This window comes from Camelina sativa, chromosome 7, assembly GCF_000633955.1.
Source record: "Camelina sativa cultivar DH55 chromosome 7, Cs, whole genome shotgun sequence".
Classification (NCBI taxonomy): Eukaryota; Viridiplantae; Streptophyta; class Magnoliopsida; order Brassicales; family Brassicaceae; genus Camelina; species Camelina sativa.
In genome coordinates, this window is record NC_025691.1 from 30,926,052 (window position 1) to 30,949,701 (window position 23,650).

At 34.9% G+C, this 23,650-nt stretch overlaps 7 protein-coding genes across 10 annotated transcripts in view; 3 read left to right on the forward strand and 4 right to left on the reverse strand.

Annotated features, from left to right (window-relative positions):
• The window catches only part of LOC104703565 (proline-rich extensin-like protein EPR1), a 2,827-nt gene extending 2,557 nt beyond the window's left edge, over positions 1 to 270 (reverse strand). The window contains exon 1 of the mRNA XM_019228063.1: positions 6 to 270. Within this exon, the coding sequence (XP_019083608.1) occupies positions 6 to 183 (178 nt within the window). The 5' untranslated portion in view covers positions 184 to 270. The remainder of the gene's footprint in view (positions 1 to 5) is intronic.
• LOC104703566 (casparian strip membrane protein 3) lies at positions 1,762 to 3,346 on the reverse strand. The gene is made up of 3 exons (XM_010419595.2): positions 2,804 to 3,346; positions 2,429 to 2,552; positions 1,762 to 2,096 (listed from the first exon to the last, which is right to left on the reverse strand). Exons 1-3 carry the CDS (start codon positions 3,124 to 3,126, stop codon positions 1,878 to 1,880), a joined length of 666 nt encoding a protein of 221 aa, XP_010417897.1. The 5' UTR covers positions 3,127 to 3,346; the 3' UTR covers positions 1,762 to 1,877.
• On the forward strand, positions 3,918 to 7,304 carry LOC104752644 (OTU domain-containing protein 5). Its single transcript, XM_019228065.1, is given in 10 exon segments — positions 3,918 to 4,101; positions 4,468 to 4,964; positions 4,966 to 5,229; positions 5,322 to 5,483; positions 5,882 to 5,959; positions 6,042 to 6,120; positions 6,205 to 6,350; positions 6,486 to 6,551; positions 6,634 to 6,805; positions 6,896 to 7,304. Coding segments are annotated over 9 exon segments (1,527 nt in total). The 5' UTR covers positions 3,918 to 4,101; positions 4,468 to 4,619; the 3' UTR covers positions 7,111 to 7,304.
• On the forward strand, positions 7,384 to 9,277 carry LOC104703570 (cold-inducible RNA-binding protein-like). 3 transcript variants are annotated; one of them, XM_010419597.1, is made up of 5 exons: positions 7,384 to 7,717; positions 8,116 to 8,184; positions 8,336 to 8,442; positions 8,683 to 8,764; positions 8,928 to 9,277. In XM_010419597.1, exons 1-5 carry the CDS (start codon positions 7,636 to 7,638, stop codon positions 9,062 to 9,064), a joined length of 477 nt encoding a protein of 158 aa, XP_010417899.1. In that variant the 5' UTR covers positions 7,384 to 7,635; the 3' UTR covers positions 9,065 to 9,277. The 3 variants fall into 3 exon arrangements, with proteins under 3 accessions (XP_010417899.1, XP_019083611.1, XP_010417900.1); XM_019228066.1 differs by having other exon boundaries at positions 8,952 to 9,277; XM_010419598.2 differs by having other exon boundaries at positions 7,409 to 7,717; positions 8,683 to 9,277.
• On the forward strand, positions 11,777 to 12,997 carry LOC104705130 (pentatricopeptide repeat-containing protein At3g60960, mitochondrial-like). The gene has a single exon (XM_010421114.1). The coding sequence runs from the start codon at positions 11,777 to 11,779 to the stop codon at positions 12,995 to 12,997; it is 1,221 nt and encodes a 406-aa protein (XP_010419416.1).
• On the reverse strand, positions 16,517 to 19,312 carry LOC104703571 (pentatricopeptide repeat-containing protein At1g10270-like). 2 transcript variants are annotated; one of them, XM_010419599.2, is made up of 2 exons: positions 18,459 to 19,312; positions 16,517 to 18,383 (listed from the first exon to the last, which is right to left on the reverse strand). In XM_010419599.2, the coding sequence occupies exons 1-2, from the start codon at positions 19,180 to 19,182 to the stop codon at positions 17,872 to 17,874; spliced, it is 1,236 nt and encodes a 411-aa protein (XP_010417901.1). In that variant the 5' UTR covers positions 19,183 to 19,312; the 3' UTR covers positions 16,517 to 17,871. The 2 variants fall into 2 exon arrangements, 1 of the variants encoding a protein (XP_010417901.1); XR_002032888.1 differs by having other exon boundaries at positions 16,784 to 16,827; positions 17,071 to 19,308.
• Positions 21,612 to 22,924, reverse strand: LOC104703572 (ferredoxin-3, chloroplastic-like). Its single transcript, XM_010419602.2, has 2 exons — positions 22,821 to 22,924; positions 21,612 to 22,254 (listed from the first exon to the last, which is right to left on the reverse strand). Exon 2 carries the CDS (start codon positions 22,239 to 22,241, stop codon positions 21,780 to 21,782), a length of 462 nt encoding a protein of 153 aa, XP_010417904.1. The 5' UTR covers positions 22,242 to 22,254; positions 22,821 to 22,924; the 3' UTR covers positions 21,612 to 21,779.

Consider the following 23,650-nt stretch of genomic DNA (forward strand, 5'->3'; position numbering starts at 1 on the left):
TGTTGGTGGTGTTGGGTAGCTGGGTGGGGCACCATAAATTGGTGAAGGAGGTGTGTAACCGTAGTTATCAGTTTCATACCTATTAAAGTGTTGCCTCGCTGTTGCATCTGCAGAAACTAAAGGGCCACTAAGAGAAAGAATGAGTACTAAGAATCTCAAGAAATCTATTAGTGGGACTCTCATCTTGTAAGTGACTTACTGGGAACAAAAGATACACACCCGTTTTAGAGCTTATATAGTTGAAGTTGTGAGGATAGCTTGCTGAAACGACGGGCCTTGTTGTGAATGTTTTGTTTCTACAGAATTTGCGGTAGGTTCAAAAGACTCTTTACCCTCATCTTTTGGCATGGGCAGTTATGGTTCGTGTCAAGAGATCCTTGAATTACTATGTCCATCTTCTGCTCATCTTCTAAACCCGTGTAGCATTTCTTTTCTAATGCCGGACATTTGTCATGTGATTTGCTTTAAAAACGTTTCTGAATATGTATTTATTTGTCTTGTTATATTGATTTCATTCCTTAATGGCAGCTTTTAGTTTTTGTTTTGTAGTATGGATGAGACTGGAACGAGCTGGATCCTTGGTTGCTTGTACTTCACTCTTAGGTATAAGCCGTGTATGATAACGCCTTCTTTTTCAATATGATGATTTTACTTTCACTTTTAAGTTTTTTATTTAAAGTTTATTCGTAATTTTTTTTGTTCACAGTTTAGATCAACAAGCATAAACTTAAATTAATATTGCGCAGAAATAAAACAAGGCAAATGTAATATTGGATTCACTAGTTGTATCGTTATGTTAATCTTAATCTTGTAGCTATTTATATTGATCAGTGGAATATATAATATTTCCTACTGTCAAGAAAGTATTGACAAAGCTTAATATCATTGAATAATGAAGACAAAAAAATGTTATTGCATTTGTTAGATTACTCTCATTTGTTCTATCATTCATCATTTCTTAAGTTTTTTGTTCCTGCCGACTGAGGGAATCAAGGAACCAAAAACAAAACTTAAATTCCAGATTTTTTGCAGGGAACCTGTAACAGTTCAAATAATTTCTTCTATATACTTTAGCTGTCTTTTAAGTTTCGTCCATCATTTTCATTCATAAGCTCGCTTTTTCTGCCACACCCATCGACTGTCGTCATCTGCAATCTGCATGTTGCATAGTCATTCCAAGTGTACTTCCATAGTCGTATAGAGATTATAAAACTTTTTTGGAAGTGAGCGTTACGTTTCATCTCAAAAATGGTTATGGATTTGATTTGAAGTTTTTGCATTTATAACCACATATACTGTATATCTTTGTTTTGATTGAAAGGCTTTCTTACGATTTAATCTTACAACAAGGTTTAGAGCAGGAGCCCCTCTAGTTGTCTTTTCCAATGAAATTTAATATTTGTGCTACTTTTTTGTTGTCGAGCACTTTTAATTGTCACGTTAAGTTTGCCTTGGTCCCTCACACTTTAGCTGACAATCAAGATATTCTTGTACTTCCTATACAATACTAACAGTGAAACAAAAACAATAACATACATACATATCTGTTTTATTGATTTTCTGGAAGAGAAAGTATATATATCATATCTTAATTTATATATATTTTTTCATAATATAACAACACATTGAGATTTTAAAAAAGTAAAATAAGTCTAGTAGCCAAACAAATTATATAGGAAAAGAAAAACTATTTGTGACGATAGAACATTGATATATTTTTGTTTTTAGCAGAATGAACACTAATTTACAACATTTTTTTCATTATACAACCTGAGCACAGCACAACAAAACCAAATCATACATAATAACATTTTAAATTTCACACAAATGAATATCAGAGCACATTGAAATTTAATCGAGAGGATCAATCCAAATTTTCAGGTCGATCTCTTGAGAGCAAAAGCAGAAAGGATGACGAGGAACATGAGTAGAGTCGCTGCAATAAAGGACGCCACCACAGCGCCACTCGTTCCTTGGCAAAAGTCACCAAACTGCTGGCAAACTGGAAGCCAGTTCGAGCTGGAATTCCCGTTGTGCGCCAAATAAACTATGGCGGCAGAAGCGGATGCCGCCATCATAGTGAGACCCATCATCGCCTGGACCATAACAACCGCACAGATTAATTAAAGAGATATGTCATATGTGTACTTATTCATTGTATTTTGTGATCGAAATATAAGTTCGTTATAGATTATTGATACTTCAATATATTCAACCATACTGTATGCATTAACGAGTATCTAGAATAAGCCTAATGAAATACAACCGTTGGTGGTTAATTTCTTTTCTTTAGCGTTTGTGTTAGTGATTCGTTTAACTTTTACTTTCTATCGTAAGGTACCAAGAAATTATTGTTTGTCTTTGGCATTTGCGTTCATGTTTTAGTACTATGTTAAAAGTATTAATTTTCTGGAAAATAAGTAATTACCGTGTCACATAAGATCAGGAAGAGCCTAGGAGGCACCGCGAGAGGACGGAGGATACATACAATTGAAAAAGGCAATGAGAGGGTTAGGTAGCCGCCCACGATTGAGTTTACTATCACAAAAGATCTGCAAAACAAACAAGAAGAAATAATTAAGTTTGAATCTTCATATAATAAAGAATTATCTACCGTAATTCATGATCCTTCATATGTACCAAACTAGTATTCGTATGCCTTATAAATAGGTCGAGAAGCTATATATTTCTCTCTTGGCAACTAGTGCTCGAACATAGGAAGTAGCCAACTGACTCTTCAAAAAAGCCTACTACATTTTTGTCTTAATCTATATTAAGACTTAACATTTGGGGAGTAACTTACGACATAGTTGGTAGATCAGTGTAGTCAGCTTGGAACTGCAAGAACTGAGTGAAGAAAGGAAGGGTCTCTTCCGTCGTCGCCATCTTTGCTGCAGCAGCCATGGCAGTGATGGCTGCGATGAGTCTTAGAACAAAGTCGAAGATCGCAACACCTCTTTTCCACCCGGGGGTGCCCACCTTTTCTTGCTTGTGTTTCTCCATGATCCGACTGTAGTTCATAGGAGGAGCAAACACATGAGCTTTGCCTTTGCCTTTGTCTAGCTTTGGCCTTTGGACAATGGGTTCTTCTTCTTCTCTTCTGCTCCCTGCCTTTTCGATATCCATAGAAGACAATTTAGAAGAAGAGGAAGAAGAGTAGATGTTTCGGTAGGGTTATCTCTCTTTTGGAAGCTGAATTTGGAAAAGATTAAACGGAAGAGCTAGAGATGAGAATGATGAAGTTTTGCAAGTAAGATATATATGCATACTTGTAACTGAGTTGTTGTAGTGGATATGGAATGCTTTTAGGGTTGGGTGTGTATATTATTATTTCTTATATATTGCTACTCGCTGGTTAGCAAAAATATAGAAGGCGACTTGCTCCATTTCCTCATAAAGCTGTATTTGACTATTAATAGTTTATTTTGCTTTAAAATTCTCTTCCAAGTATAAAATGTTTCTATGTCAACAACCATGTCCCTTTTAGTTATAACCAAACTAGTTCATTATACAATACATAGAGAGGTTCTGTTAAAGAATTAATACTTTTTGACCACTCTGAATGGAACATTATACTTTTTATGTAGGATTAGGTCACGTTGAATTGTTTACAAACTTTGCTTTAGGTTCAGTTATTGTTAGGTTGACGTAGAATATTATGAAGTGTTGAAGAGGAGATGGAAAATTCAATGGAGTGAACCTTACCTTACTAGTGTTTCCCTCTCGCACACTATTTTGGATATGGGCTTTCTTTTAAGTTTGGCCCAACAATTAAAATCCACAGATGAGAAAACAACATCCGCAACGATGAGAACACGTGTCAACGCAAATGATGAAAGTGCGTCGCGGAGTCCACGTCATCACCTTGGCCGTCTCGTCCAACCCCAACCCAACGACGGTTAAAAAAATTTTAAGAAAGAAAAAAAATTAAAAAAAATCATCGAAACCAGTTTTATATTTCGTTTTTATCTGAGAGAGCTTCTTCTTCGTCTTCTTCGTTTTGCGAAACCCTAATCTTCGAGTTCTGCTACATTCTTCCGGGAAACTTGTACTCTTTCCGGCGGGATCTCGAATCTGTATTCTCAGCTGCTGAAATCTCCGGTAAGTTTTCCTTTACTCAGGTCAATTTCTTAGGGTTTCGATTATCGCTTCGTCCGATCCTTTTCTTTTGATTGATTTTTAGGTTAAAAAAATGTCAAATTGATTGGTGTTTCTTTTGTTTCGTCATGTTTATAGCCTTGTACTGTATCGTTTCCAAGAAAATATTGAGGGAAAAGAGGGGAGTTTTGAGTTAGAATTACCGCAGCTTGAGTCAGTTTCATGTTCGTTTCGGGGATTGATTCGTAAAGTAGAACTAGGTAAAGGTTGTTGTGTTGTTTGGGGAATGTTTTAGATCTAAATTTTTCCAAGAAACTAGGAGGTGTTGGATTGTTTGAAAAAACTTGGGGAATTCTTGATGATTGGTAGGGGAATGCAGAGAACGTTTTGCTGCGAGGTGGAGAACGGTTGGAAGGAATCCCTCTCTCAAGGGATTGTAATCGTAGGGCCTAAGGCAAGAACAAGGGACAAACCTTGGGATCATCTCTAATCTTTTGGTATTTCATTAGTACAGAAGCAACATGACTCGGATTTTGGTTCAACGTGGTTCGTCAGGCACTTCTTCCAACTCAACCCGCTCTTCTTCCTCGTCTGGCTCAGCTTCTTCCTCAGAAACAGAGTCACAGATAAACAATAATAATACTCCGGTAACGATCGATGAAGAAATTACTGATGAGAAAAAAGAAGATGAGGTTTCCGTTGTTGATCAACCAGAGTGTTCTTCTGATGCTAAGAATGTAGTAGTGGACAGTGATGTACCTGTGGATAGAGAAGATGATGAAAGTTTGGTAGTTTCAGAAAATGTTCATGTTGAGAGTGAAGGTATAGATTGTGATTCTCCAGTTAGTGGTGGCAGTAACCCTGATTTCACCACCCGTACCAGCTCCGCCTCCAAAACCTTCTCCTACTGTCAATCCTGGTAATAACAGATCGGTCTTGGGAACTTTTGACGCTATACGAATTGGACCAACACGAAGAGGTACTGGGCCTCGCTCTCTTGTTAATAGGAGTTCGCCAACTGGGTCACATCCTTCTTCTCCAAGATCACACAGTGAGAATGAAGGATATAACAGTTCTGATGAGCATATGCCATGCTATGTGTCTTCTCATCTTGGCTCCAGCTCTGGCCCGGTATGTTTGTTTTAAATGTCTTGACTGTATCGATGACTTGCATATTTTATCTGGCTCTATTTTCAATGAACTAGTTTATATACTATCCACAGGAAAGAGAACACCAGTTTGAAGCAGAGATTAATGAATCAAAAGGCTTTGAAATTAGGCGGATGTTGGAAGATGGAAATTGTCTTTTTCGGGCTGTTGCAGATCAAGTATATGGGGATTCAGAGGCATATGACTTGGCTAGGCAAATGTGCATGGATTACATGGTATTATTTCTTTCCTTTCCGAACTAGGTAGCTTTGACGATATTTTAGCGGACTGACTTGCATCTGAGAACAGCAAGCGAGAAAGATATACTAAAATCACAATAAATTACCTAAGATTGTACTTTATGGATAAGCTATTAAGCATTTTCGTAGACTTTATGTTACCTTCTTAGTTTCTAGTCATCCAGCCACCAAGAAGTCTTAGGTAAGCGGAGTGAAACAAAGAGAGTAATAACAGCATGTACTTGTATGTGTTACTGATATACCATGTAAAACTTTGGTATTGTTTATATAATCATTTTTTTGTATGTACCTTGTATTGAACGGAGCACAATTAGGTTTTTTAGTGTTGTGGTAACAATTCGTAGTACTTACTGGTTTTACAATGAATGGTTTAGGAACAAGAGAGGGATCACTTTTCTCAGTTCATAACCGAAGGTTTTACCTCTTACTTGAAGAGGAAAAGAAGAGATAAGGTGCTTTGCTCTTAGCCATGACTTCATTTTGTTAGCTATCGGTTCCAGTCTCTTTGACGCCTATTTTGTACAATGGTGATAGGTCTATGGAAACAACGTAGAAATCCAAGCTTTAGCAGAAATGTATAATAGGCCAATCCACATTTACTCATATAGCACAGGTGCAACTTAGATTGACATTAAAAGTTCCATGTTCTTTACTGTAAAATGAAAATATGAAAACAAAGTGTAATGTTTCTGTACAGAGCCTATCAACATATTTCAAGGAAACTACAGCACGGATACACCTCCCATAAGGCTAAGCTTCCACCACGGGAATCATTATAATTCTTTGGTGGATCCACATCGGTTGACAGTTGGTGCAGGACTTGGATTTAGTAGTCTCAGTGGGGTAAGTATAGTTATATGTCTTCTCGTCCTCGTCTTTATTCAACTGATGCAATAGAGCATAACCCTTAGTTTGAAAGGTAGCAACTAGCAAGCACTTCCTTGTCTCTTCACATCATATTTCTTGTTTTGAATCCAGAGACACGTGGACAAGGAACAGGTGAAAGCTGCTATAAAGGCTCAGCAAGAACATCAGATTGATAATGCAAGTAGCCCATAATCATCCATGAACAGATTCACCAATCTGCCTGAATGTGCGATTGCTAACGTATCTGTCTTTGTTCCAGGCGCTCTTAGCAGAAGGGAGATTTTACTCTGACCTTGAGCTTACGGAAAAGGAAATCGAGCGGTCGGTAATGGAAGCTTCCCGTGCTGAGTATCTTATGGAATGGTCTAAGCCACGAATCGGCCCAAAGGAATCATCCACCTCTAATGCTGAGACGTCGTCTTCTGGAGCTAGTAAGTATTTTTCCCTTTTAAATCTGCTCACCGAGAATACTGAGGACAAGCATTTTTTGAGACCTTTTTTGTTTTTGTTTATTGAAGCAGGACCTTCAGGCAGTGATTCGAAAGCAGAGGAGGCAGTAAAAGAAAAGGTGGTGCTGAGCAGCAGCATCGAGATGGTATTGTCGATGGGATTTAGCTACACGCAGGCCATGGAGGCTTATAGCATTTTTGGGGATGACGTTGACTCAATGGTCTGTTACGTAGTGGAGACGAGCTGTGGCGGCAACAATCGACGCAAAGGAAAGGCCACAGAATAGAGAATGTATCTGTATTACTAGTATATGAAATACGAATTCGTATTCCTACCAACGTTGGGCGATTACCCTTGTCAGAATAATGAATAAACTTTGTGCATCATGACATAGACATGTATCATCATGTATGCGTATGTTTGTGGCCTCTGTACTATAGTTGTTCAAGTTGAATAAGAGAGAAAAAGCACTTAAATCTTTTTGCTAAAACGAGCAGAAGATTTAAGACCATTGTTTGTACGTCTTGCTCTTCATTTCTTTGATTTTTCACTCTGAGAAACATCAGATTTTGTTGCAGAACAAGAAATATTTGGTTTCACTATCATAGCCATATGTGTAAAAAAATCTAGTAAAAAGTAAATCTTTATTCTAAAACTGGTTATAATTGGTAAAAATAATGGACGGAACAGTGGGGTGAGCCAACCCTGAAGAAGAAGAGCGAGAAGAAAGGTTCTTTATCGAGATCAGTCTGATTTCGCCGGCGGTGGGTTCGCCGCAACACATCCACTCGTTTCACCCTAAACCCTAAAAATGCTCAATCAGTTCCTCAATCGTTGCTCCACTCCTTCCCTCCTCTTCTCCAGAACCTTCTCTTCTACGCTTTTCGTCAAAGGTCACACTCTCTTCCCTCTTGTAATAATATCTTCTTCGATTGGCTTTATCTTAATCCTTTAATCCATCTATCACGAATCCAAATTTCCCATTTCCTGATTTTTGATTCCTTGATCCCCTGAGCTTGGTTTGTGAAAGGTTGTGACTTTGACAGTGCTAGTTTAAACTAGTTTTTGAAAGGTTGTGTGTGGTTTTGATTGATTCTGAATCTTAGATTAAGAAAACAACAACAAGGGTTATGTGTGAATTTTCTGCTTTAAATGTCACAGTGTCTTTATCAATGAGGTTTCTCTTAAAGTTTCAAACTTTTAGATGTAAAAGCATCGTTTTTGTTGCGATCTTTGTCTCAGTGATTTCTTGTGTTACAGTCGCTAAACTTGAAGGCTTGTTTTGTTGCAGGGGTATCTTTCTCTAGCACAGAAGAAACATTAGCTCAAGCATTTTCTCAATATGGTCAAGTTCTCAGAGGTCTGTATCTCTAATCCTCCACAGCAATTAGTTCTCTGCAGCCTTCACTTACATTATCATTTTGTTAGTTTAGGAGGATAGTTAGAGTTTACCCATGTATATTAGGTTGTTTCTGTGTAACAAAAACTTCACCTTTTTGGTTGCTCTTCAGTGGATATTATGATGGACAAATTCAAACGCAGGCCAAAAGGGATTGCTTATGTCACATTCTCTTCTACTGAAGAAGCCGAGAAAGCTTTATTAGAACTCAATGGCCGGGTATATAAACTCCCCTTCTCTCCCTTTCAGAAATTTCTATATCTTATCTCTCAGATCATTCTAAGAAGCTTCGTCCGTTAATCTATTTTCATCTAAACTCTTTTCGCAATAATGTCTTGTGATGGAGCATTAGAATAAGATATGTATGCTAAAGGAAATATTTTTGCTTGAAATAACCTGATCACACTGAACTGGTTATGTAGTGTAAATCTCATAAAGTTTTGATTGTATGGATAACAGTTGGTAGACGGACGGGTTGTGATCCTCGATACAGCTAAAGTTGCAAAACAGAATCAACCAGACAGCAAGCCGAAGCAAACAGGTGGTGACAGTTGATACTTCTCTTTTCTCTTCTGCAACTTGTTAGATTACATTTTTTCAGACAAAACAACACTTCAAACCAGTTGAGGTTATTCGGAAATAGGGTGTTTGTTAGTTTTTTTTTTTTTTGGTAAAAGTGTTTGTTAGTTTTATTGTACTCACAGAAGTTATTATGACAAGAAAAAAAGTTGGGAGCTTGTGGATGCATTATCCCAAATTCGAGGATTTTTGTTCGAACTTAGGCATCACGGACCGTTATATTGAATTGCTAAGTGTCTTCTCGAGTCTCGACTTTGTTTGACTCAGTGGAAGGAGTTTGGGGAAGCCAAGGTTAGTCTAGAACGTTTGGCGAGAAGATCTGTAACTTTTTACTGTTTTGTGTGGCAGAGAGAGACTCTTTACTTAGCAGGAGTCTTCGACTGCAAGTCACGTAACCTTAAGAGTCTTGAGTCTTGTAGCCGATTATGCTTCTTCTTCTTTGCCTCCACATAATGACCCATCCTTCTCTTTACAAGTTTATTTGTGTCTATGGTATCTTCATCTTATTACAGAACTAAAACACCAATGAAGATCCTATGTGAAATTCGGCGTATAGACATCTGCTGAGATAGTTCGATTATAATTTTTATATACAACATTATGAAGCACACAACTTGTCTCTGAACTTTTGATAAAATTGGAATGATACAACTCAAAATTTTGTAAACATTTGCCTACCAAATACCCAAATTTCTAAGGTATCAGACAGACCAAGTTGCCACTCTGTCTACATCATAGGATCCACAATTGTCTAACAAAATACCCAGATTTCTAACATTTGGCTACTTTCTATATCAGTACTTCTATCTCTTAAAGCAAAGAAATGGAAGCTGGGTAGAATATGCAATTAGCATAACATTTTTAGTGGACGAGGACGTTTAGTCTTTAGATATGATTTGACTCGATTGTCTCCATCAGAACGAACGAGCATATCATGTACTAATGTATGCTGAATAGTGAATACGGTTTTTCAAGTGTGTGATTCCCGTTTTAAAACTTGACCTAGTAACACAATACATTTACATTAGTCAACTCAACTTAATGTAAGAAAGTTTCATACATTAAACCAACATATGAGTTACATGTTGAAGCAAAAATTAAAACTGATCTTGTTTCCTGTCCTATAAATTCAAAGTATTTTCATGTCCAAGATCATCCCAAGAATCTAAATTGTAAACATAGTCCAACAAAGAAAGACAAAACAAGAAAGATGGGAAGCAAATTTATTGTCTCAATTTTATTAAAGAAACAAAATCTGCATACATCATTGTAAACTCAAACCGACATATAATTTCGTTTTAATTGTAAAATTTAAATTCTAACTATTTCATTTGTAACCCCAAATCCGACATAGAATTTCGTTTTAATTGTAAAATCTAAACTATAATCACCTTATTTGTAAACTCAAACCGACATATAATTTTGTTTTAATTGTAAAATCTAAACTATAGTCACCTTATTTGTAAACCCAAACTGATACATAATTTTGTTCTAATTGTAAAATCTAAACCAAGCTAATATTTAACTTTCCTATTAAAAGTATACAGAATTTTTTTGTTTCTTTAATTTGTTTTGCTTTTTAATTTAATTTGATTTATTTTTTAAATGAAATAATGTATAGAAGATTCTGATTGGTTGAAAAGGAGGATGTGAACAAAAAAAATCACCTAAGTATTGTTTATCATAAATATATGATAGATCAAAAAGTTAAAATTATAAACACTCTAATTTGATTTGTTATAGCACGGATCAATAATATATCACTATAATATGAAAAAAAAAAATTAAAAAATATGATTTCTTGCTAGAGGAGGGGTTGAAATTTCAAGAAATATGATTTCTCGGATTAAATTAAAGTTTGGAATAATTTTGTTTCATAACTTTTCTCGGTTAAAATGATTTTGACAGACATAAGTTACATATTTGGTCCTAAAATTAATATGTGATATATTATGGGTTAAGTCATAGAATTAACAATCAAAATAAAGTATATAATATTAAACATCAAAACAACTCAAATAAAATTTACAAACAAAAAAAAATATTTTTTTTATCACACAACTTAACTCGTGTTATACCTTGGATCAAAATATAGATCTTACAAAATAGATGTTATTTTCATAAGTCAGCATATGATTTTCTGGCATCCAACAAAAAAAAAACTTTAAAACAAATAAAACAATCACATATATGATATTTTGAATAAAAACTACAAACTAAACAAAAACAATTTCAACATGTGTTGTAGCACAAGTCATATTGTAGTTCTTACTTATAAACACAACCGATATATAATTTCGTTTAACTGTAAAATCTAAACCAAAATAGTATTTAATTTTCTTTAATTAAAAGTATACATAATTTGTTTTCTAAATTTTTTAATTTAATTTTAAGTTAATTATTAAATAAAATATTATATAGAAGATTATTGACTGAAAAAGGTGAATAACCTAAAAAATCAGGTAAGTTTGTAATTTTTAGATTTTGAAATAAGAAATCATTTTGGATAATTTTGGTTATTAATATAAATGGATTAGATTAAAAAAAAATCAAAATTTATTTGGACGATGGTAACAAGATGAGTCGCTTACATTCTTGGAGAACGCGCTAAAATAAATGCTTCTACTATTCTTCGTCGTCTCATTTATTACACTGTATTATATATAGTCTTGGAGAACAGTCTAAAATAATTGGGAATATTTTTTGCTTCTCTTCTTTCCTTATATTATTATTTAGTTTATTCATTCATTCTCTCTCATATTCGGAATTCGGAAATATCACATACTCTCAGCAATTTTCCACTATTGTATGGAATAAAAAAAAATAAAGAAGGCTTTCCACGGACTAGAGTAGGGCATCTCTAAAATAAAATTATTTTTCTTGTCTATAATCCTCCGGCGCTGCCATGTCCCTCCACCGCATTATCCTCGGCGGCAGCAAAAATCTCTCTCTAAGGAAGGCCTTGTATTCCCCGATGCGTAACTTATCCTATTTCCCTCTCGGAAGAGAACCATCCTCACTCCCCTGGAAGGCGCTCATCACCAAGAAAGTTGATCCAAACTGCACTGCTACTTACTGCGAGGACGACCGTCCGATTTCTCTAGGCTTCAGAGTCAGCTCAATGATCGAGCTCTGTCAATTGGACAAGGCGGCTCAGATCTCGAGCCTGGCCGCCTCGGATGAGTATGTCGACCTCCCCTACACGGTGCCAATGATATGCAACAAAATCATCGGCGCCATGTACGACGCCAAACGCTACGACGATGCCATCGCTCTGTTTCATTACTTCTTCAACAAGTCTGACCTGATCCCCGACATGTTCACCTGTAACCTCATCATCAAAATCCACTGCGATGAAAACAATGTAGACGACGCGTTCAAGCTATACCGTTACGCTAAAACACTTGCTGTACCAGATATCGACACACACATGGCTTTGGTCAAAGGTCTTCTAAAGGCCGGGAGAATTGTAGACGCTCTGGGTTTTGTAAAAACGCAAAAGCTTTGGGATTCGGAGGTTTACAGCTATCTAGTCCGCGGGTTCTTGGATCTGGGAAACCACGAAAAGGCTTATGAATTATTCCATGAATTTGACCAACACATCATGCTTCATCACAGTCATGAAGATCACAACATAAGGAGAGCGGCCGTGGAAGCCACGTTTGTTGAGTACTGGTTTAAACAAGGCAAGGACGAAAAAGCTATGGAGATTTACAGCTCTATAACCAAGAAAAAAGAAGATGAGTTGCTGCTACTGTATATTAACACTGGGAATGCCCTTTTAAAGATTTTGTTTGGGAACGGCAAGAAAAGAGAGGCTTGGGAATTGTTTGAAAGGATGATAACTAATTCCAAGACCTTTGATAGAGACACCTTTAAGATAATGGTGAAGGAGTGTTTCGAGCTCAAGGAATTCGAGATAGCCGTCCAGACTTTTAAGAGGCCTGAGTTGAGAAGGTCATCTCGTTGTTACGGTGAAATCATTTCGAGGTTTTGCGCGCTCGGGATGATGTCTGAAGCACATGCTTTGTTTGAGGAAGTTTGGTCTGACGAATTTTTGTGCCCTGATGTTCCTACGTTTAGATCGATGATCAATGGATATGCTAAACTTGGAAAAAAGGATGATGCAATAGAGATGTTGAAAAAGATGGTAGATGCAACTCTACTCAATGTTGCTGTTACTGAGGCCCAATAGCTTTAATTAATTAATCCAACTTTTGATTAGTAGTTTCCGGTTTTTATTACTTTTCTTCATTGCTAAAGAAGTTCAAGGATATATATATATATAAGTAAGACCAAGGGGAAGAAGAAGTAAGGCCAAGATTCATAAATCTACAAGACATTCTCTATTGCTTGCCTTTTGCTTCTCGGTCTCAGTCCTAAACTATTTTGCTAGTCTTACTCTTGTTTTTTTTTACTATCTTTAGTTTCCGCCTTAATGAAATCTAATGAGAAACTAGTCTCAGCGGATTTGGTCTACAACTTGAATTCACCATCTCTCTCCCTCTATGTGTGTGTTCTTTACTGGGATTACAAGATGGCCATACTTAAAATTTTGAATTTTTAGAGAATGAAATGGTAAATCTTAGATAAAAAACGAATTTTAAGTACTTCGTTGACTTTTTTTGCAAGGTCTTTCTGAGGTATAAGGAAATTTAAATTGCAACATAAGCAAAAACAAGTGGGTACCAGTAAAACTGTAACCAAGGAATAGTAAAAGCACCAGAGAATCGAAAAGCGGGAAGAGGAGAACAAACGTAGAATTGTAGGAGAATCACAACACTCTATCAACAACGAAAAGAAGAAAAAAAATTCTGGATTGGGAAAATTTTCTTTACCAATTTGAAATTAGTTAGTTTTGTCTATGAGTATGATGGAGCGGGTTAGTGTTGGTTTTTAACTTCTTTCATATAAAATTAAGTTTTTAAATATTTTGTTTGTGTTTTTAGACCAACCCGCAAAAATATATAAGTGTACTAATATTAGCCTAATTCCCATCCTATACTTATGATTATTTTTAGTCTAGGTTTGGACCCATGTATTAAAAAAATAGTTAGTTTTGTATCTGAGTATGATGTAGCGGGTTAGTGTTGGTTTTTAACTCCTTTCATATAAAATTAAGTTTTAAAATATTTTGTTTGTGTTTTTAGACCAACCCGCAAAAATATATAAGTGTACTAATATTAACCTAATTCCCATCATATTCTTATGGTTATTTTTAGTTTAGTTTTGGACCCGTAAATAAATAAAATTTTCCATAATTATTCTTGATTTTTTAGTATTGTGCATATGTTAAATTTAGTTTTATTATCACAAATTTAGTAATATTATTGATATTACTCATATGACTAAATTTGATGTATTCACTATTTAAATTGTGCAACAGGATATATATATTTGTATTTGACATCATAACTCTATAAATGACACATCTTTTTTAGTCAAAAAACATATATCATTTTGTGGAGGTTAAAACAAAAAATATATATATATATATAGTATAATAAAATCATACATTATTAGTTTATTTTTATATTTTTTCTACCCATTTTGGCATCACTTGATCTATCCATTTTAACATAGAAAACATTAAACAATTTATGTATAATAGAAAACATGTATAATGCCAAACCAATTATGGAAAATCGAAATTAAATAAGGTAAGATACTATAGTTTTTTTTCATTAAAACATTAAACTTGTAATTAAAAAGGAAAATAGAAATTGATATTGTTCAGATATTTATGGAAATATATATTTCCATACTCGATTTTCCTAATTTGATTTATTTTTAAATTTTTTTCATATTAACTGTTTTAATTACAGTGGCATTGTCTGTAAATAAGTCTGAACTCCAAGCCTTTTTCTGAAAAAATGCTGTGAAAATAATAATATAGATAATATAGATAAAACCTAATACACCAAAACTTTATTAAAAAAAAAAAAACCATAGATGGAAATATTTTTTTTAAAAAACATCCTTTTAAATCCAAATATAAAATAAATAAAAGGAAAAGATAATAACAGCCCAATACACGAGTAAACATCTCAAAACTCCCTCTTAGAGTAAAACAAATCTCTTATCTCCCTCTTTATTCTCTATACCCCTTTCTTATTTAATGAAATATGTTCTGACTAAAATACCCTTCCTTCTATTCTTTCATTTTTTAATTAAAAACAAAAAACAAGAAAAAAAATATAGATCTCGATCCTCTCTTCCTCTCTCGCCGCCGTTCTTCGCCGGAACTCTCCACCTCTGCTGTTTCATCGCCAGAGCTCTCCATCGCCGCCGTTTCTTCGCGACTATGGAGCTGCATCGAGCTCTTCTTCAAAATCCAGATACCTTCTTCAACAAAATAATCTAACAATAGTTGATTGAATTGGTTTTTCTCTTGGGTGTTTTATAGATTTGATTATGCAATTATGCAATTATGCAATTCACATTAGCTGTTTACCATAGCTTATGGGTCGATTGAGCCTTTAAATTGATAACAAATGAATTTCAGTGGTTGAGTTGTAGTAGATTGTAGAATAGAACCCGAAATCATCCAATTTGAGCTTTTGTAGTATTAATGGTAAATGTAGTAAAACTGGTACTACTGATAAATGTAGTATAACTAGTATTACAGACTGAGTTTTTTTTTTTTGGTATTGTATTTGTAGGATACAATGAGCAACAATGTCAAAATACATTTAGATTGTTAAGGTCACATGGATAGTTTAATGTTGAAGACATATGTGGGATATGATGAACAATTTACTATTTATGATGATAAGGAGCTATGTGTTTATCTAATCTAACATCCATTGATAATGAGAACCGTAGGTGTATTTTGTTTGTGGAGGTCATCACTATTTCGGAGCTGTTTAAGCAAGTGCGGAGAGCAGACACAAGAATTATGACAAGTTCCACTCAAAAGATGATAAAATCGGGCCTAATGCCATTTTTTGTTCAATAAAAATATGTAAATGTGGTTTACAAGTTCAAAGGATTGCAAAGACACATATTTCTCAATTACAAACTGATTTCAATAATGTAATATTTATATACTAGTTTTTTTGGCAACATGGTAATACTGGTATAACTAAGGAAAAACATGTATAACAATTATGTTTTTTTTTAACAAAACCTAAACGAAAAGTACTTAATATACTTACTGTCTTCGTAAAATTTAAAAAAAATGTTACAATGTGTAATAAGAAAGAAGTTGCAAAATTATGTTGTTATGAAAGACTCAACACAATATATTCATTATACTTTTAAGGTCAGTTTGTAAATAATAACCAACTAAAGATGAAAAAGTTGCATAAATATTTGTTTTAAACATTTGAATGCATAAAACATTCATAATTATATGCTAATAGAATTTAATCAACTGTAAAACTAAAAAATATAATTTTAAGAGTGTGTAAAACTAATTAAATGGAAAAAACCTAAAAGTAGAACTATTTACAAGTATGGTACAACTACTATACTGGGTAAAACTATGTGTGAACACTAGGTGTGAACACACATATTACACACGTGGAAATACATTTCGGATTTTTATTTTTATTTTTTTCCCCACAAAAATCAAAAATGTTGAAAATCTCATATTTTCTAAAATCCCAAAATTCCAGATTAGTTTTACCTAATATTTCCAGTTGTACAGGACAAAATCCAAAACAAAAAAAAAACAGATTAGTTTTACATAGTAATTGCAGTTGCACACAACTAAATTCCAAAAAGTAATATGAATCCAACAAAGTTTTACAAGTAGTTCTACAAATAGAAATAAGAAGAACATCCAAACACCCACAAAATTAGTTCTACATGTCCATGACCTTGTAAAGACTCTTTTACTACGGTTATTGGTGTCTTCCTCCACGGCAGTCGGTTTAACACCCTTCTTTTTCTTCTTACCAATGTCTTGTACCAACATCATCTCATGGATATTACACCTCGTCGATACTTGATTTTCTTGTTGTACTCACTCGAGGGGAAGTAAATTCTAAGAGGCTATAGTGGTGTCGAGGAGGAGGATTCCTGCAACAAATAGTTATACCAAGTATTATCAAGTTATATTGTTTCAGAAATTCATATTAAGACTCTTCGTTCTACCTAGTTATTCTAGTTTTACACACTAGTTCTACCTAGTTATTCCAGTATAACAAAATACTAGTTCGTAGTTATACTTCTATATACCACAAAAATTTGATTCCGAGAGACATCAAGAGCAATTCCAACTAGTTTTATTTATTTTACATGTTCATACGAATCCAAACTTACCATTGAGTCGATGGTCTCGCTCTCACTTCGGCTTCTACTTCTTCTCGAGTTTGTTCCCAGCTCGAACTACTTGATTCCATAAAGAGGGATTCTTCGTTATCTCCTTAAACTTCATCTCGATTACTTGATTCTGGAAAGAGGGATTCTTCGTTAGCTCCTTCTTCTACGACCGCATTGGAATCCCTCTCTCCCTCTTCTTCAACCACCGGATTCAAAACCTCTTTCTACCACCGGATTATCTCCTCCTTGTACCAACGGTTCTGAACCCTTCTTTTACCACCGATTTTGAATCTTTCTCTCCTCCTTCTTTTACCACCGCTTGCGAATCTTCCTCTCCTTCTTCTACTTGTGTGATCTTAGTGTTTTTTTTCCCCCACCTTGTTCTTACCATCCTCGTTATCAAGTATGAAGACAAACGATGAAGGAGAACGATGAAGGAGAACGATGAAGAAAAAGAGCGGTTTGTAATTTCTCTTTTAATTTAGGGATTTAATCGAGTTAGAAAGAGGAGAGAGAGGAGATTGGGTTAGATCCGATTTTGTTATGGGTGGGTGGATAAAACCCTAGTTTTCTTTGTAATTTTTCTTATTTTTGTAGGGTAAGAGAGTAAAACACCAATTTTTCGGATTTTAAATAAATCAAAAATAAATTTTAATTAGATGGGGGAGTTTTGAGATTTTCGATTTAGTTTTAGGGACTTTGGAGACGATTCCTCCCAATACACCCACGTTGTTTTTAAGAACTCGGTAAAAATTGATGCCCTAAAATTACAAAGAAAATATGATGCCTAAAGCATTTGCTTCACCAGGTTCCGATCTGGACCGGCTCAAATGAGAGCTGAGCGACATGGCCCAGAAAATGATCAACCATCTGGTTTGAGATTCGGACAACATCCTCCACTCTTCCTGCTTTAATATACACATCCATCGATGTAGTATATGAGGAAACGTCAGGGCTTATGGTGTTTAGCGACCGCATTTCGGCAAAGAAACGCTCTGCCTCATACAGCAAGCCAACCTCGCAAAACCTAGCGATGATGTTTTCATAGAGTTTCTCCTGTTGTTGGCACTGTCGCTTCATGTTGTGAGGCCGGACCCTCTTGAAAGTGTGGATGGCCGCGTAAAACCGACCCATCTTGAAGCACTCATTCACCATTAGATTTAGTGTATCTGTATCACAGCAGAAACTCAGTTTCTTGTCATCTAAAAGATGGTCAAACAATTCCCAAGCTTCGGTTTTCTTGCCATAGTCTAACAAAACTTGAAGGAGTGCATGTGTACCAGTCGGTTCCCCGTCTATCACCTTCATAATTCCTAAATGAGAAGAAAATACTTCAAAAAAAGTTTCAATAGTGCGTCGGTAACACTCCATTGCTTCCTCCTCTTTACCTTGCTTGAGCCAGTACTCCATAAATTTCGCAGTATTTCCAAGATTGTAGTAGCCGTCTCTAACCTTTAGTGCCTCGAAGAGTTTATGGGCCTCTTCGAAGTCCCCCAAATCCAAAAATCCACGAATCAAACGGTTAGAAACATCCAAACCCTGGCCGAAAGGCCAAAAACCCTTGCGTATCGGGTACGAATAATTTCTCGTACAGGATGGATACATAACTTCATCGAACTCTCCGTCTTGAACCAACCGTTTAATCCCGAGAAGGGTCGTTCTGGCCTGAAATTTGGACGAGTCTTTAAACAAGGCTTTGAGTATGCGATTGAAAGAATACCTTAAGGGTATCATCTTGTGCTCGACGAAGAAATAACTGGCCAAATCCAAGGCGTCTCCATACCTCTCGGCTTTGCACATGGCCACCACGATTGCGCTGCATGTCCAGTCCACTGCTTCCTCGTTCTCAAGGTCTTCATCAAATAATTCAGAACGTTTTGTTCTTTCAATCGCGAAGGGAGCAAGGCGTGCGTGCTTAGCCGCCGTGTCGAGGTCCAACAAGCGGATCAGGAAATCTACTCTATCTCGTAGAGCGAGTGGTCGGCAATCGCAATTGGCCATGTAGGCTTCCCCCCGCCAACGTAAATCGGAGGAGAAGCGAGAAACAGAGCGCAAAGAGAGAGTGGAAACACTGGTGTTGAGGAAGCCGCGGCGGAGGCTGCACAGAATCATTGTCGGGAATTATCTTTTTACTTAAAAATTTTGCTTGTCTAAATTAATAAATAATAGTACTGCTTCTGACGTCTGAACGCTGAAATAAATGCTTCTTCTATTCGTCGTCGTCTCATTTATTATTATAGTCTTGGAGAACACTCTACAATAATTGGAGATATCTTTGGCTTCTCTCCTTTCCTTATATTATTGAAAAAAAAAAAAATATCCCATTTTTTTATAAATCTAATATGCTTTAAATGTCAAGATTTTACGACTCTTTTGCATTGATTTTTTAATACATCTATATTAACATTTTTGAAGTACATTTTGTGTTATGCCCTTTTAGTTTTGTTTATTTAAAAAATTATTTACAACATTAACCCTTAAAAAATTTCCAAAACTAACATTACTTCAGATTTTGTTTCCTATATAGTTTACATTTCATTCCAACTAAAAAATAACAGCAATCAATATGAAAATAAAAACTCTCATATATTTAACTACACATTTTGTTGTGTTTTGAGATGTTCTTTATCTGAATCCTTCGCAAACAAAGAAAACAACAATTCGATTCCTATTTTGTTTTCCAAAACCTGTGTGAGCTTTGATTATAAATGTAAGAGAAACTTTGATTGACATTTATTTAAATATTATAATTAACATATATAAACTTAATAAAAATTTTAACTATTACGAATATGTAAAATTAAAAAGGTCTAAAATACTATATAATGTGGCTATATAGTAGATGAATTATAAAGAGGACATGTTGGAATTAATAATATATCGTTAAATTTGTGTTAACACGGGTTAAATCCTCATTTAATTATTTATCAACACTACTAATATTAGAATATTTAACATAAAATCAAGTTGATTTAACTAAGATTGTGTAAAATAATTAAATCATTAGGAAAAATGTGACTTAATCACAGCGTATAGATTACTGATTATATATTTATATCCCTTAATTTTTTGTTATAATAATTCAAAATCAAAATAGAATCTCAAACACTAAACAAAACCAACTAAATATAACAAACAAATAGTCATGAAGTTTATTGCAGGTTAAAAAAATAATATAAATATTTAGCCACACAACAACCGGAAAATTTAGTTATTCCTCTATTTACAAAACATCCAATAGTTAACAAATAGATATATCATAAAATATAAATTAAAATAAAAATTATATGTCCGCGGTATACCCCAGGTTAAAATACATGATTTGTATAAAACAAACAAGAACTCTTACAAAATCATTAACAGTAAAAAAACTTGCATAATCGTCTCTTGGATGTTAATGTCTTCTTTTTCACATTTGATTTATTAGGTTTAGCTTATGAAAATTATTTGCAATAGAATCAACGCATTGCCAGTAATCATAAACCATCCTACCAAAGATTGGATCAAGACGAGCATTTGAATCGAATGGATGGAGAAATCTTTGATAAATATTCCTCGACCTTGATCATGGAGTTCCCACAAAGTTGAACTCAATGATAAGTCAAGTCCAGGAAAATGTAAGTAAAGATCAAACACGGTGTCAATTCTTTGGAACCATATGAAGGGACACTGGAACAGAGATAATACCAATGATTTTCTCATAAACTAGAACCATTTTATTAACCGGTTGCGACCCGGTGACAATTTATGAACACTAGAAAGACATATCTCGAGTCATTTTCATACAAATGCATACCTTAAAACCACACAAATCCGAAACTGCAATAATAACTAAGATCCTAACCAACAGATTCCTCCCACTTAAGATCANTTTTTTTTTTTTTTTTTTTTTTTTTGTGCACCGATCAAGGTAGATTTATAATTACATATATATAGCATATACGTGGATTAGTTAGCAAAATTATGTGGTGATATGTACGTAGAAAATGATAATAGTAGTTGTTTTTGTCTTGTTTAATGTACATATGAGAAATCGATCAATATCGATTTGTTAACAATGATATAGCACTAATTACATCATTAGTTAATTATTGTTCTGTAGACTTTTAGCAGATCAATGTCGGAAACTACAGTCCGAATTAAACGAAACAAACTTGTTACTTAATAAGAGGGTCTGATAATACATTAGCTTAAACATCCTCCTCCACTTAAACACCACCAAAGAAAGAACCCATAACGAGTCTTTGTTTTCATTATATAAACAAAAAAGTGTTTCTCGTCGAACAAAACTCCAACCGCCGAACAGCTGAGAGTTTTGGAGCTCTCTCGCAATCTCCGTCTGTTACCGATTTAGTTGGTCTTTTGGTTCGCTTCGACGAGAATGGAGAAGTAATTTTGGGGGAAAGCTATGGCTGATTTGCTCTTTTTTATTATTATTAAAATATATTATTCATTCGTCCTTTGTGTTGCTGTGCTTCAATTAGATGAGTGTATAAATTACTCACCGTCCGTCCACCAAAACAGCACGGTCTACCTTGTGATGTATACAACAAGTTCTATTGCCAGAAATATTATTATACTGAGACAATACAACTTAATTAAAACGAACCGAATTAAGTTGCAGCTGGGACACACTAAACTCAGTGTATCGATCACTCAAATAACAATTTTGCATCATCATCATCATTACGAAATAAAGAGATCCGAACTTAGAAGAGTTCAGTTTCCTTGTGGGTATGGATAACACAGTCCGACTGTGGGTAAGCCACACAAGTCAAGACATAACCTTTCTCCATGTGGCTATCCTCGAGAAACGAACCATCAGACTGGTCAACTTTGCCCGTCACAATCTGACCGGCACAAGTGGAACAAGCACCGGCTCTGCAAGAGTAAGGCAAGTCAACTCCAGCCTCTTCAGCTGCATCCAAGATGTATTGGTCGTCTTGCACCTCGAACTCATCTTCTTGACCATCAGGTCCTAAGAGCTTGACCTTGTATACAGCTGACATGGTGGCACCAGAGTTGGCTGAGCATTTCAAACCAAAGGATCTCGAAACCTTGTTGGTTGATCCAACTGATAAGTTCTTGTTGGTAATGAGCTTGTTAGTGGGCTGGCTTCTTAGAACCGCCTTGGTCACGCTAGTCGAAGAAGAGATTCGCACAGTCGCCATTCTTTTTCTTTACCTGCGTTCACAAACAAGTTTTACAGTTAAGGGCTTCTTGCAAACATTAATCAAAAGCTAAATCTATCTTTTGTTGAGAATGTGCATCACAAGTTGCAATGGAGACTAGAACCAAATAAAAAACAAATCTGTTCCCAATAGCAAACTATGATGTGAAGATTATACTTTATGGAGCGTTATGAGAAGATTCAAGCTTAAAAGCTATATTAGACCTTCACTCGATGCTCCAAAACATGTTTAATATATCATTAAATAGACTATTCAACACAACAAACAAAGACCTAAAACAAACAAAAAAAAAAAAACTTCAACAAATTACAAAATTAATCAGATATATAAGAATCAAGCTGCAGCATCACAATAAATCCAAGATCAAATCGGTCACTATCATCAGATAACGAAAACGAAATCGAAAGATACTCTAGAATGTTTTTTTTTTTAATTTTGTCCCCACAACAAGTCAATAAAAGAAAAGTAGTAAGATCGATCATCAGATCAAAAAAAAAAAATCTTTAGAGAACACCTGAATTAAACATCAAGTCAACAAATCTGAAAGATGAAACTTACCGAGAGAGAGATTGAGAGAGAGAAGGAGGGAGGCGGAGAGTGCGAGAGAGAGAGAGGTGTTTGGGTTGGTGAAGGTTTGAGAGATGGAGAGGTGAAAGCAAAATATATAAAAGGGGGAAGGCAGTGTTGCCTTTTGGAAGGCCGTGACGGCCCAACTTGTGCCACCTGACCTTAGACGGCTCTCTCTCTATCTTTTTTTATAAATTAAATTTTTAATTTTTGATATTTAAGATAAAAACATTTAATGTTAGTTATAATAATAATAAAATTATGATTTAGTTTTGTGAAAGGCAGAAAATTTGTATTATCATTTTTTATATATATAATTAAATTGATCTTGACGACATAATGGTACTATTTTGAAATTTGGGTACAATGTTTGTTTGGTATATATATATATATTTTTTTTGGACAACTATTTTGGCATTTTGAAAACTAGTAACAACTTACAAAGCTCTAATTATATCAAGGGAAATTGGCAAGAATAACAAAAATATATATATATATATATAATTGAATGAGTAATCTATCTAACCATCTAAGTATTGTATACCTTATATCAATATTGTATTGTAAATTTTGTGAAAACTAAAAGTAGTATAAAGAACACTTGCGTTGGGTAATGGCTTTTTTGTTGATGAATGAGTGAGACCAAAGGTCAAACTGGGGAAGTTGGCATTGGCAACTACAACAATCTTACAACGGGCGACCCTTGACCCACACCATTGGACGTATGCAATGCTTAGGACCTACCCTAGAGTGGTGTTTTATTTCTTTAGTTTTCTAATCATATTATTTGTTTATCTTTAAAACTATTAATATGCCGACAC

What these genes read in the sequence shown, in the direction of transcription:
- LOC104703566 (XM_010419595.2), bottom strand. Translation starts at nt 3,126, where the DNA reads ATGGATATCGAAAAGGCAGGGAGCAGAAGAGAAGAAGAAGAACCCATT. An exon ending in ACTGATCTACCAACTATGTC is followed by an intron (nt 2,553 to 2,803) that starts GTAAGTTACTCC and finishes TTTGTTTTGCAG; the next exon opens with ATCTTTTGTGATAGTAAACT. An exon ending in TCCTGATCTTATGTGACACG is followed by an intron (nt 2,097 to 2,428) that starts GTAATTACTTAT and finishes GTTATGGTCCAG; the next exon opens with GCGATGATGGGTCTCACTAT.
- LOC104703570 (XM_010419597.1), top strand. Translation starts at nt 7,636, where the DNA reads ATGCTCAATCAGTTCCTCAATCGTTGCTCCACTCCTTCCCTCCTCTTC. An exon ending in ATATGGTCAAGTTCTCAGAG is followed by an intron (nt 8,185 to 8,335) that starts GTCTGTATCTCT and finishes GTTGCTCTTCAG; the next exon opens with TGGATATTATGATGGACAAA. An exon ending in CAGCAAGCCGAAGCAAACAG is followed by an intron (nt 8,765 to 8,927) that starts GTGGTGACAGTT and finishes TTGTACTCACAG; the next exon opens with AAGTTATTATGACAAGAAAA.
- LOC104705130 (XM_010421114.1), top strand. Translation starts at nt 11,777, where the DNA reads ATGCGTAACTTATCCTATTTCCCTCTCGGAAGAGAACCATCCTCACTC.
- LOC104703571 (XM_010419599.2), bottom strand. Translation starts at nt 19,182, where the DNA reads ATGATTCTGTGCAGCCTCCGCCGCGGCTTCCTCAACACCAGTGTTTCC. An exon ending in GGAGTACTGGCTCAAGCAAG is followed by an intron (nt 18,384 to 18,458) that starts GTAAAGAGGAGG and finishes CTTCTCATTTAG; the next exon opens with GAATTATGAAGGTGATAGAC.
- LOC104703572 (XM_010419602.2), bottom strand. Translation starts at nt 22,241, where the DNA reads ATGGCGACTGTGCGAATCTCTTCTTCGACTAGCGTGACCAAGGCGGTT.